This window comes from Sorex araneus, chromosome X (assembly GCF_027595985.1).
Source record: "Sorex araneus isolate mSorAra2 chromosome X, mSorAra2.pri, whole genome shotgun sequence".
Taxonomy (NCBI): Eukaryota; Metazoa; Chordata; class Mammalia; order Eulipotyphla; family Soricidae; genus Sorex; species Sorex araneus.
This window is the reverse complement of record NC_073313.1, coordinates 235,351,068-235,365,764: the sequence shown is the minus strand read 5'-3', so window position 1 is coordinate 235,365,764 and position 14,697 is coordinate 235,351,068. Positions and strand designations below refer to the sequence as shown.

Below are 14,697 nucleotides of genomic sequence, written 5' to 3'. Positions count from 1 at the left end.
AGATTCCACAGAAATCTAGTTAATTATATTTCAGAATTTTAAGAGAGAGTTAGTAAAGAAGAAAAGAAAGACATGATATCTGATTCTCCTGTACTAAAAAATCATAGCTATTTTATTTTCAATTTTTCTTAGAATGATCAAATTAAGACAGGAAAGTCCATTACAAGAAAATAAAAAGAAAGGGCGGGGGGGGGAAAAGTCATATTATATATGTTAAAAAATATATATACATTATTATATTAAGAAAAAGCTATATTACATATTACACTATAACAGTATACATTTAAACTCTCATCAGTATGAATTTAAATTGTAGGGTTTTTTCCCCTTTTTAAATTTTTTATATTAGGCACGCTTTACAATACTGTTAATTTTGGGGGTCAATACATAAAAATTCCAGCACCCACCTTCCACCAGATATTGTACTTCCTTCCACCACTATCCTAGTGTCTCCCAATTGCCCCTCCCAAAGTCTCTCTTCTATCCTTCCCCCCCACCCCCTTGCCATGGTAAATTTCTTACTAAAGATCAGTTCTCAGTTTTGGCATTTGTTATTCCCTGACTAAGTTTCTTTATATCATATTTAACAAGTGAAAAACAGAAGGCTTTTGTAAATATACATATCAGTGCTACTCAAAGTACTCACCTACAAGATGCGCCTGGGATAAGACACATCAGTGGTATTGGGAGGGGCAGAAATGAGGGTTGGGGAGTGGGAGGGGAGAGCAGGTTATATCAGAAGGTCAATCAAGGCACTAGTTTCTTCAAGAAAATACGGCTGTAAAAGAAACTGAGCAAGGAGGGAAGGGGAAACAAAATCCTCTAACTAGTGACCCAGTTGGTTCTGATGTGAGGGCCTTATTTCACAGCATAACACTAATAACCAGTTTGCATAGCAACTATGCCTCATATTATAGAGGCCCCCCTGATAGTCTGACTGTTAATATAAATGTCAGTTTACATTTTGGAGAACCTACATTTGGATAATATTCCATCACAAGCAGATATTCCATGCGTCCATCTGCAGTGACTCTCTCGTCTCCAACTATAAAGCGGGCAATGTTGTCATGTTCCATCAAAGGCACTCTGTAAATGTTCTTCTCGTTGATAAAATTCTGACGGTTTGCAAAGGAAAATACTTTTACAGCGACTGGACGCTCATCCAAAGAACCTTTATATACTGCTCCATATCGACCTCGGCCAATCAACTGTAAAAATTTGTGTTGAAAAAAGCAAGGCATTAATTCATAAAAAAGAGCAACATATTAACTAATAAAGTATAAATTCATATGCATGTTATAGTCCCTTACTCCTTATAGTTTTAATGACATTATTATGATAACAATAAAGCCTACATCATATATGGCTCAAGAATCTCTGATTCAACCAAACCCAGAGATAACTAACTACTATACGCTCTTGGGGCCCAAGACAGTAGGTAAGGTACTGCCCTGCATGCGGCCAAACCTGTTCAACCCCTGGCACTTCATATAGTCCCCTGAGCACCACCAGGAATAATCCTCTCAAAAAAAACCCAAATCCAAAACTACTATATGCTCTAAAAATTCTTTCAAAACGAAATCTAATATATTTTTACATTAAACCAAACAAATGGAGGTATATTCTATAGTAAGTCATTTGGAAAAGAAAGCTATGACCTGGGCTTAATTACCCACATTTACAGCTTTTAGCCCATGAGCAAACTGAAATCAGTGTGTAATGGAGCAAAAATTGCAATCCATAATCTTGAGTCCTAGAAACCAGAAGATCTGGGGAATCTAAAACCAAAAATTTAAGGCAAACATGAAACATGACTATTAGAAAGTAAGAAATGAATTCCAGAAGAAGAAAGGAAAATGCAGTGGAATGCTTGAAAAAGATTCCACCTACAAACAGAATAACTGAACAGAGATTTGAGCATCTGCCTAAGAGCTTGTAATGTGGCCAACCAAGTTAACTGCCTACTAAAATAAACAATGAAATAACACATGTTAGAAGATGCTAACAGAATCTAAGGTATACACAATATAATATTTATAGTATCTGGATGGGCTGAAGCCATAGCACAGCAGTAGGGCATTTGCCTTTCACATGGACAACCCGTGTTCAATTCCTCTGCCCCTCTCTGAGAGCCCGGCAAGCTATCGAGAGTATCGCGCCCGCACGGCAGAGCCTGGCAAGCTACTGTGGTGTATTGGATATGCCAAAAACAGTAACAATAAGTCTCTCAATGAGAGATGTTACTAGTGCCCGCTCGAACAATGAGCAACGGGATGAAAGTGACAGTGACAGTATCTGGATATAACAAACTATTAAATATGCAAAGAACCCAAATTACAACATATTCTCTCCATTTGGGCTTTGAGATTCTCTCTCTCTCTCTCTCTCTCTTTCTCTCACCCCCCATCCACCCCCCCACCCCCACCCCCGCCCCCGCCCCCTTTTGGGCATTGTGGGCCACATACTCAGATACAAAAGGTTATCAAGAATATTCCTTTACCGAGGCTGGAGCAATAGCACAGCAGGTAGGGCATTTGCCTTCCACACAGGTGACCCGGGTTTGATTCCCAGCATCCCATATGGTCCCCTGAGCACCACCAGGAGTAACTCCTCAGTGCAGAGCCAGGAGTAACCCCTGTGCATCGCCAGGTGTGACCCAAAAAGCAAAAATAATAATAATAATAAAAGAATATTCTTTTACCTACTCTTAACACTGAGTTCTTGTCCAGTGTGATCTTTCCCAGCTATTCTTGTCATACTGGTCTTTTCTCTAGATACTCTCTGCCCCACACAGAACTGTGGTTGGTTGCAACCACTGCCTAGTCCTCCTAGCCCATGTTTTCATGAATAGCTTTGTAAGGGTCTATCCCAAAAGCAATTCAATAAAAAAGGCAAAAATAAATAAACTTTTAAAAGGTTAGTTAACACACATCTGTCAAAGCAAGGATCTAGGGGATTGAAATATTTCCTCTTTTTTTTTTTTTTGTTTTAGGATCACACCCATTGATGCACAGGGGATACTCCTGGCTCATGCACTCAGGAATTACTCCTGGTGATGCTCAGGGGACCATGTGGGATGCTGGGAATCAAACCTGGGTCGTCCGAATGGAAGCAAACACCCTACCCGCTGTGCTATCACTCCAGCACAAAACATTTCCTCTTGTAACAACTACAAACAAGACAAAAGTAGTGAAACACTGAAAACCTAATGTAATTACATTAAGATAAATATAGTTCAGAAATATAATAATCTTATAGATCAACACATTGAGAAAATAGACCATGACTACTAGCAAGCTACTTAAAAATATTGTCAATGTATAAAGAATAAAGGTCAAAATTATATTTCAGCAATTCAGTCCCTGTGTTTCACAAATGCTGATTAAAATATCCTTGATTCTGACCAAGCATGTAGTAACAGAGAAACAAACGGGACTATCTTAAATTAAGAAGCTTCTGCACCTCAAAAGAAACAATGACCAGGATACAAAGACAGCCTAGGAAATGGAAAAGGATATTCACCCAATACCCTTCTAAGAAGGGGTTAATATCAAGGACATACAAGTCACTGGTTTGTTGAACTCTACAGGAAGAAAACATCCAATCCCACCAGAAAATGGGGCAATAAAATGAACAGAGACTTTCTCGAAGAAGAAATTCAAACAGCCAAAAGGCACATGAAAAAATGCTCTTCATCACTAATCATCAGGGAAATGCAGATCAAAACAACAATGAGATCTCACACCACAGAGACTGGCCCACATCCAAAAAAACTAAAGCAACTAGTATTGGTGTGGATGTTGGGAGAAAGAGACTCTCCTTCACTGTTGGTGGGAATGTTGACTGGTTCAGCCTTTTTGGATAACAATATGGATGTTTCCCAAAAAACTAGAAATTGAGTTCCCATTTGGCCCAGCAATACCACTTCTGGGAATATATCCTGGGGGCCCCAAACCACAGCAGAAACATCATCTGTACTCCTGTGTTCATTGTAGCACTATTCACCATAGCCAGGATCTGGAGGGCCTGAGTGCCTGAGTGCCCGAAAACAGATGAATGGATAAAGAAACTATGGCACATCTACACAGTGGAATACTATGCAGCTGTCAGAAAAATAAAGTCATGAAATTTGTCTATAAATGAATAGACATGGAGAGTATCATGCTGAGTGAAATGAGTCAGAAGAAAAGGGACCACAAATGACTGCATTATATATACCACAAATGACTGCATTCATTTGTGGTATATATAAATATACATATTTATATATACATATTTATTACACATTCATTTGTGGTATATATAAATATATAGATGTATATATAGATGTATATAACATATATATTATATACATATACATATATATATATATCACTGTCACTGTCATCCCATTGTTCATCGATTTGCTCGAGCATGCACCGGTAACATCTCCATTGTGAGACTTGTTACTGTTTTTGGCATATCGAATATGCCACAGGTAGCTTGCCAGACTGCCGTGTGGGCAAGATACTCTCAGTAGCTTGCTGGCTCTCCGAGAGGGGCAGAGGATCAAACCCAGGTGGGCCGTGTTTAAGGCAAATGTCTTAACCACTGTGATATTGCTCCAGCCCATATATATATATATACATACATACATACATATACACACACACACACACACACACACACACACACACACACATATATATATATATATATATATATATATCAGAAGAATAATATCCATGGCCAGGGAAAAGAGGGTTGAGGAAAACTGGTCAATGGTTAGAACTAACCACAAGTGTGTGTGGGGCTGAGGGTAGGTAAGATAGAGAGGAGACCGCTATGACAATAAATAGCTGGGAATGATCATGCTGGACAAGATCTGAGGGTTAAAAGTAGGTAAGGGATATTCTGGATAACCTTTCAGTATCCATATTGCAAACCACAGTGCCCAAAAAGAGAGGAGAGGAAAGTAAAGGGGAGAGGAGAGAAAGAAGGGGAGAGAGGAGAGAGAGAGAGAGAGGGGAAAGGGAGAGAGAGAGAGAGGAGAGAGATGGAGAAAGGAAAAAGAGAGAATGAGAGAACACTTTCTTATAACTTTATTCTATTTCTCAAATTGAAGCTTCGTACATTGTTTTATATGATGAAACATTTTCTATTATTTAATAGTCTCTGATATGGGTATCATGGTTATCAAGTCATTTTAATAAAGATCACAAAAACATTCATCATGGTAAGACTTTATTTTGTATGTTGGGATTGGGAGGACAGGGAGTTTCCCAAGCAGTGCTGGTGGCATGGAGACTACTCCTGGCAATGTTGAGAGGCCACTAGGCTACATGTGTTGGCACTCAGAGAGCCATGAAGTGTCAGAAATTGGACTTGAGTCCTCTACATAACTATCCAGTTCTTTAACTATCTTTCCTGCGCCATTGTAAGGATATCTTTGGCAAATAAAGGGAGGGAAGGAGAGAGACACGTGTTCAAGTGAGAACATGGGTTTCTTCAGAGTAGAAAAAGCCCTAAATACACAGCCTAAACACGGATGTGCTGGTCATTTCCCCATAATAGGGAAATACACCCAAAAGAAAAAAAGTCCACATCTCTGGCCAATGTAGCCAAAGAGGCACACTCTATGATAAGACTTTTAACGTATATCCTAAGATATTACCAAATAAATTTAATTTATGTAACAGTTATAGATATTTACAAAAACATATTTGCAAAGTCAGAAATATTTATTTGGCATCTATCATGAAAGCCTAGTGCCTACCATGTTTCTCTCAGAATTTCACACCTTCATCAGGATAGTCTGCTCAAGTCTGTACTCAAATATCTCCACCTTTCTAAACATATTTTCTTTAATAACCTCTTATATTATTTTATTAACTCCTAATTACTTTATTTTACTCCATAGCACTTACTACTAGAAATTATGTATATTAATTTATTTACCAGCGATAGACTCTCTCCCACTAGAACACAAACCTCAAAAAGAATATGTTGATAATGCATATTCTCCCTGCCTACACTAGGCTTTGGCAAAGAAATGCAATAAATGTTCACTGAATAAATGAATCAATGTGTTAGTAAGTAAAATCACTGTCTCCAATAAACTACAAAAGTAGGGAAAATCATCCACAATATAAAAGCAATGAATCTTACTTCCAATAGTTTCAGATTATCTAAGTCAAGAGAGGGTTCTGATGTTGCTGCCTCCATCATGTTCATACTGTGAAGACCCTGTTTCCGGTCTCCTAAGGGAACAGAAAAATAAAAGGTTACAAAATGCAGTTCTCTAAAAATGATAATTTTCATTATATTATCATCTAAAGAATAGCAACAAAAGGGTGGGGGGAAAGATATGACTGATGTCAAAGGAAAAAAACTTTTTACTGAACTGGGATTCATATATGAGATCAAAGATGAAACTCCTGAAAGCTGAATACTGGAAGGAGACAATTTCAGCAACAGACCTAGTTTATAGTCTTACAGATATTGTAGAAACATTAAAGAATGTCTTATTAAAGTGACTGTAATGAATTAACTGAGTGGATGATTTCCCTTAAAAGCTTATCGAATCTGAAACTTATTAGAACATTTCATGATACTGACAAATTACTGTTATTTTTTAGATGTGAAAATGGTATTGTGGTTATAAACATACTTTTAAACTCTTACAATTTTGAGATTCAAAATAACCAGGTAGCATTACTGTCATTACTATAAGGAAGAATGTAGTGACTTGTGCTAGGAAGTAAACAATGTTTCCCAAATGGGAAATACCACTCCCTTGAGGGTGCTGGAATGATCTTAGTATGCACTTGGCATGGGGTGTTGGGGGGGGGGGGTGTTGCTGTTTGTTTGCTTAGAAGATAAATTTTGAAGGGGGCACTGAATAATTTTTTTCTGAAAAGGGGGTGGTAGATCAAATAAGACTATGAACCTCTCGTGTAGGGGATGTAGATGTAATAGTTGCTGAAACTGATTGATAGGTATTTTTTTTTTTTTTTTGCTTTTTGGGTCACACCCAGCGATGCTCAGGGGTTACTCCTGGCTTTGCACTCAGGAATTACTCCTGGTGGTGCTTAGGGGACCATATGGGATGCCGGGGATCGAACCCAGGTTGGCCGAGTGCAAGGCAAACGCCCTACCCGCTGTGCTATCGCTCCGGCCCCTTGATAGGTATTTTTTAAATGTTTAAAACTTTCCATAAAAATGGGATCAGAATGATAGTACAGCAGGTAAAAGCATTTGCCTTGATCCCTGGCATCCCATATGATCCCCCAAGCACTGCCAGGAATAATTCCTCAGTGCAGAGCCTGGAGTAACCCCTGAACATCACCAGTTGCGGCCCCCAAACAATAAATAAATAAATAAATTTTTGGAATAAGGTAAAAGTTTCCACGAGAAAGGATGAGAAGGGGCCTGAGATGAAAACAGTGGTAGAGTGCATGATTCACATTGATAAGGCATTGGATTGAATCTATGGCAGCCCAAAATAAAAATAAAAAAGAAAATTGAGAGCTGCTATAATACAAAGATGACTTTCTATACTAAGCACAGAGATATTTTTGAAAGGGTGGGGGAGGCTGAGGATGGAAATTTTATTCCCCTTCTTTCTTAATTGTTGTAGCGATAGCAGAGCGGGTAAGGCATTTGCCTTGCACGAGGCCGACCCGGGTTCAATTCCTTCGTCCCTCTTGGAGAGTCTGGCAAGCTACCGAGAATATTCCGCCCGCACAGCAGAGCCTGGCAAGCTACCCGTGATGTATTTGATATGCCAAAAACAGTAATAAGTCTCACAATGGACATGTTACTGCTGCTTACTTGAGCAAATCAACGAACAAAGGGACGGCAGTGCTACAGCACTTCTTTCTTAACTAATAGACATGATCACTGGTGAAAGAATACTGTTAATGATACAAAACACTCAAAAGCAGGCCCCCCCCCAGCCCTAGAACAATAGAACAATTGAGAGGGTGCTTTCCTCTTCCTCGTGCATGACCAACCTGGGTTAGAGCACCCACACCCTATGTGGTCCTCGGTCATAGCCAGAAGTCAGTCCTAAGTGCTGAGTGTTGCCAGATGCCCCCTCCAAAAAAAAAAAAAAAAAAAAAGGAGGGTGTCTCTTCACTCAATGGGGACAGCTCAGGTAAAGGGAGCTTCCTTAATGATGACAAAGAAGTATGAAGGCTGTCATCTCATGATCTCATGACACATACCCAAACCCTCTTGGTTTTAGTGGTTTCAAGTTCGCCATAAATCCATTCAGGTTTTATGCTCTAAGCACTGATTTTTGAAAGGGAAAAAATAAATTCTAGCTAAATGGCTTGTTTAACAAATAATACATCAAATAATACAAATAAAATTTGTTTCTTACCTGTCAGCATTCGGTATCCAAAGCATAAGGCAACTAGCAAAACAGCTAATACAGAGACGGATGCTAAAGCAATAATTATTGTCTCATCTCGACTAAATGAATGAGGTGGACCTAAAAGAAAACAAAAATTTTAAATATAGTCATCCTTTTAAAAAACAGCATTTTGTTAAATACAGACCATCCTTTGGAAATGATGTGTCAATATAGTCAAATCAACAGTTTTTGCATCAAAGAAATGAAAAAATACTAATAACCTGGTGGTAATTACAAAGCATATACTTTAATAAAAAAACTTACATATTTAGACACTGAAAAGCCTGTGCTCCTAATTATTTAAATAGCAACTGCAGCATAAACATCATACATATAATAAAATAATAGTTAAGAGAACAATCTGTGGAATCAATTGATTTTTAATTCTGAATCTATACTATCTGTTCAATGGTATTTAGCAAATAATTTGACTTTTCTGAGTTCAAACATCCAAATATCTTATTTGTGAGATATTCTCTAATTTAAACTTTTCTGAGAGGCTCACAAGCTCAAGTACTTAGTATTGAGTATATTATCAAACAATAAATTGGAATTATTAGGCTTCCACTACTGATATTATCTAATGAAAAAAAGCATGACTCTGCAGGAAGTAAATCTGAACTGGGTTTGAAATTAAATTCTTTTGTTTTATGACTTTGAGAAAATTTCTTCACTAATCTGAGCCTATTCACATGTAGATTGGAAATTCATAAATCTAGCTCACAGGGCTATTATGAGCATATAACCACTTTATGTTTCATTCCCCATATCAGATCACATCTAGAGAAACAGAATGGTGTCAGGAACAAGAGCACATCTAGAAGATAGCAAGAATAGTGAAGAGAATGAAGGTAACTCTAAAATGTGATGGGTAGAGAACTTGAACTATCTGATGTGAAAAAAGAGAAAACTAAAGGTATGGTAGTTTCCTTCATGTAAAACAGACTTATAGTTAGAGCAACAAGATATAATTAGAGAGTGTTCAGTCACTAGTAAAAGGAATATAATTTTAAGCTCAGCATACAAAAAAAATTCTACTGAGTCTACAATGAAGAAAGTTACTCTCTACAATAGCTATTTTTACTTTTTTACTAGAGATTTCCATAATTAGTAATAATGTACTTAGTTTTTTTAATCGAAATCAAGCATATTGTATATTTTAAATTGAGATTTTTTTCTTAAAAGTGTTTTTGATGTTGTTTGGGAGGCCACCCCCTGCAGTGCCCAAGTACTTACTCCTAACTCTGCATCCAGGGATCATATCTGTAAAGGTCTGGGGACCATGTGCAGTGCCAGAGAGCGAACCCAGGTTGGCAACATGCAAGACTAGTGCCTTAACCCCAAAAATCTTTCTCTGTTTGGATATCTTAATTATACGTGGTATCAAAATAGATATCCTGCTCACAAAGTCATAAGCCTCTCTAGCAACAACTTCTATGGTAGGCATTCTTGTTGTAAGTAAATGCATTTGCTTCCATCAAATTAATTAAACACAACTGAATGTTAAAATGTAAAAAAAATGAGAAAAACATTTAAAAACATTTGAAACCGTTTAATACTCTTTTTTAATATATGGGACCTTTACTGAATTTTAAATAAAATTTAACAATACTATACCGACTTTTAATACAGGACAAGTTACAGAAAGAAACTACATATAGACACCCATTTCACCTGAGACACCTCTTCACATATAGTAGGATAGCTATAGTTTTAGTAACAATCATTTTGAAAGCACCTTAAAAGTTAAACATATAGTTATCTAGAAATATACCTCAATAATCTGAAAACTAGAGTTCAAATAAACTTCGAAAAGGATGTTTATGGTTGGGGTCGGAGCGATAGTACAATGGATAGGGCATTTGCCTTGCATGTGACCAACCCCGACCAGGGTTCAATCCCTGGCATCCACATCCAGTACTGTCCCCTGAAAACTGCCAGAAGGAATTCCTGAGTGCGGAGCCAGAAGTAATTCCTAAGCACTGCCAGGTGGGTGTGACCCAAAAAAACAATATATATATATATATATATATGGCCTCACCAACCACAATAGTCCAAAGAAACAACACAAATGTCCCTAAGATGATAAATGCATAAGCAAAATGTAGTTTTTCCACATAAAGACACACTGTCATTGTCACTGTCATCCTGTTGCTCATCTGCTCGAGCGGGCACCAGTAAAGTCTCCATCGTGAGACTTGTTGTTACTGTTTTTGGCATATCGAATATGCACAGATAGCTTGCCAGGCTCTGCCGTGATAAAGACACAAAAGATCACAATTCTATGATTCCATTTATATGCAATATCCAGAAAGGGAAAATTCATAGATACAAAAACCAGATTAGTAGTTTTCAAGAGCTATGAAAAGGGGGAAACTGATAGTGTCTGTTGATCATGTGAAAATTTTAGAGACGTCTAGACCCCACGCCAGGCTGTCTTCACCGGGGCAACTCAGAGGAGACAGGTTGTGTTTCCCTTCCCACCCCAACAGAGCCCTTGGCAGCTGAAAACCTCTAGAACCCAATCACTGCCATGCTCAGTCATTCTTGGATGTGCCTCACCCATGAGGGAATCTGCAGAAAAATCTGGGTATGAGGTTCCTGTGACTGAAATCTCCAAGCTCGCTTGGAGCAGAAATGGGCCTCCTCCTCCCATCTCCCAAGTTTACCAGTAGCTTGGCAGTCACCCCCACAAACTGCTTCTGGCTCCATATAACCTCATCAATGGACATGATCCAGAGAGTCAGAATAAAGCTCCCAGAAGAGAGAAACATAGGCTTCCCCCATTAGTGAATCTGCTGTATAATCATATTCTAGATTTTAGAATTCCTGGAGTAACCTCTCAGACTCTACACCACTGATGTACCAAGAGTAGTACACAACACTTCATGGGATTTAACACACGTTAGTAATCTCTTATACAAGGGCTTAATGAAACACAACCATCTTCATACACTTTCCTATAAGAAAACTTTACTGGACCATTTTTAGCATGATATTCATAACAAGCAATACAAAATTAATTGTTTTGGTTCTGCTCAGGGGGCACAGTTTGGGTTCTGGTGTGGAAACATTCAAAATATGGTGGTGGGAAGGTGCACTGGTGATGGGATTGGTGATTTAATATTAAATGTAATGAATTATTGTGAAGCACTGTCTGCACTGTCCTCCTGTTCGTTGTTCACTGATTTACTCATGTGGGCACCGGTAATGCCTCCATTGTGAGATTTGTTGTTACTGTTTCTGGCATATCGAATATGTCATAGGTAGCTTGCCAGGCTCTACCATGCAGGTGAGATATTCTTGGTAGATTGCCAGGCTCTCGAGAGAGATGGAGGAATCAAACCCGGGTCGGCTGCGTGCAAGGCAAATCTCATGGTGATTTATTAAAACAAACAAACAAAACCAGTAACTAGGGAAAAGAAAAAAAATGATGAACAAGAAAAAAAGCAACCCAAAACCATTTTAACCTCCAGAAATGAGTACTAGTAAACAATATGAAATGTTCCTCCCAGGCCAGAGCAATAGTACAGTGGAATGACTTTAAAAAAATAGGCTTTATAATATTGAGAATGAACTGAAAAACAGTATAGTTTGATTAATCCTATTCTATTCTGTGAGTTTCACCTGTTTCTTTTTAAAACCTGATTTTATAATTTGTCTAATCCAAAGAGAAACTTTTCAGCACATGAAAAGGAACTTTATACACATTCACAAATTAAGTAACAATCTATAAATTTTTCACTATAGTAAAATATAAACAAACATATTATATTCTTATTGTTCTTTCCTTAGTATCAGATATTTTCTCTTCTTAGAAAATTCTTGGGGCTGGAGTGATAGTACAGCAGATAGGGCATTTGCCTTGCACACAGCCGACCCGGGTTCAATCATGGGCATTCCATATGGTCCTCCAAGCACAGCCAGGAGTAATTCCTGAGTGCAGGGCCAGGAGTAACCCCTGAGCACCAAAGGGTGTGACCCAAAAAGCAAAGAAAAAAGTTCTTAAGCTTTTAAGCTTAAGTAAGCTTTTAAATAAGGTATATGGCAATACTATTCCAGACTTATTAGTATGGAAGCTATCATTTAATCAGATAAAGCTGTGATATACTCAAAATTACACAATAAAAAGGTACATTACTTATTATGGCATTACTTTGTTTTTAATTTATACATAAAGCAAGTTAAACATCACTTTTTATTAAAAATTTTTATTACAGTTTAATATAGTTAGGTAACATAAGTGTTAATATTTATAGCACTACTGTATAAAGTTACTGCATACTTCACCAAAGTATCCAAGAACTTATGCCACTGCCATTATGTCATCTCTGGTCTGATCTTCATCCCCCCCCCCCACATCCCTCTCACTGTTTATCACTTCCGTAATCCATAGCCAAGAATTTTATATTGTTTGATACTGTCTTGTCGTCCATTGTTTTGTCTCTATATATTCCACAGATGAGTGGGATTATCCAGTATTTGTTCTCCCTCAAGGAAGAACAGAGAGACACAATAGCAGGTAGGGAACCTTCCTTATATGTAGTTGACATGAATTTGATCCCCAACACCCCATATGGTCCCCAAGCCCTGATAAGAGTGGCTCATCAGCACAGAGTCAGGAGTAAGCTCTGAGTACCACCAGATGTGCCCTCTTGGCCTCCCTCCCCCCACCTAAAAGAAGGAAAAAAAAAAACAAGAAGAAAACAGAATATACTGATACTTTAGAGCAGAGGAGGCAAAGGATGTATTTCAGGGGTAGAATGCATGTTTTGCTTGAATGAAGACTTGGGTTTGATCCCTGGCACAAAAACAAAACAAATTAGAGAGATCTGAATAAGGCAGAAGAAAGATCCAAAAGGTTTCCATGGTGAATGCTTGTTTTTGAGATGTTTTGTTCTACTCCTATTTAGCATTCCATTGGGCAGTGTGAATCAAAGAGATTGTCATCTATTTTTAGATCTCTATAAAGTTCACAATCTTTAGTGTTACATTTATTATTTTGAAAGACTATCATTTAGAGTTGTTTTAGGTTTAAAGAAAATTTATGCATAAAGCACTGAGTTTTATATTTACATATGTACCTACCCCAAAATACCTTGTCCTACTGTTTATATATTTCATATTTTATAGTATGTGCATGAACATATCTGTATTCTCTTTATTTTTAATTTTATTTGGGGGTCTTTAAACAACAGTTGGGGGGGTGAGTATGGGGCTGGGGTTATACAGTGACACTTCTACCTGGCCCAGCTCAAAGAAGCAGAGCCACTCAGAGCCTGTGGTGCCATGAGTTTCCAGGCCACTGAACTACTTCCTCAACCTCCACGTTCCCTTAAAAATACAAGTATTGAAGGGGCTGGAGTAAGGTAACTCAAAGGGCTAGTGCACATGCTTTGCATGCTGTCAGCTTGGATTCAATCCCCGGTACCACCTGATCCTTGAGCACTGACCAGAGTGACTTCTGAGCATCAAGGAGGGAGAAGCCCCTAATACTGTAAGGTGTAACCCAAAAGTGTAACAATAAAATAAATTCCAATGTTTAACCATACTCACCATGTGATGGTTAGTATAGGTCCTCCGGGAAATAATTAGGTTTAGGCATAGCATAGTTCACCCTATACCTAAACGTAATTATTTCCCGGAGGACCTATACTAACCATCACATGGTGAGTATGGTTCATGTAACATAATCACTCTAAGTTATTAATAGCATAATTCTTTTGAGTGTAGTAGATTTTTCTGCACTACCAAGCTCATAAACTTTTTCAACTTCTCAGTTTTGAGATGTAAGAATGGGAGTGATAGCACAGCAGGTAGGGCGTTTGCCTTGCATACGGCCGACCCGGGTTCAATTCCTTTGTCCCTCTCGGAGAAACTGGCAAATACCAAGAGTATCTCGCCCACATGGCAGAGTCTGGCAAGCTATCCGTGACGTATTTGATATGCCCAAAACAGTAACAAGTCTCACAATGGAGATGTTACTGGTGCCCACTTGAGCAAATCGATGAGCAACAGGATGACAGTGATACAGTGATACAGGTGTAGGGTGGGAGCCTTATGATGAGACTATTGCCCTTTGAAAAAGATGAGGACAGCTTACTTTTTTCCTTCACCATGCGAGAAGGCAGCCCTCAATAGCATGGAATCCTAATTTTAGACCTTCAGTCTCTAGGACTGTAAGAAAAATTTCTGTTTCTTTCTCAGTCTATGCATTATGGTTAGTGAATGCAAAACTATGAACCAAAAATATTTCTTTTTGGGATAAGAATTAACTAGAGTTGGTTACTTTTAAAAGA

The 14,697-nt window shown here is 38.1% G+C and overlaps 1 protein-coding gene across 1 annotated transcript in view; it reads right to left on the bottom strand.

The window, feature by feature from the left end:
* Positions 1-14,697, bottom strand: part of BMPR2 (bone morphogenetic protein receptor type 2) — a 175,130-nt gene that overhangs the window by 42,508 nt on the left and 117,925 nt on the right. The window contains exons 4-6 of the mRNA XM_055120119.1: positions 8,366-8,476; positions 6,148-6,239; positions 978-1,208 (exon numbers count right to left, since the gene is read on the bottom strand). Of these exons, the coding sequence (XP_054976094.1) occupies positions 978-1,208; positions 6,148-6,239; positions 8,366-8,476 (434 nt within the window). The remainder of the gene's footprint in view (positions 1-977; positions 1,209-6,147; positions 6,240-8,365; positions 8,477-14,697) is intronic.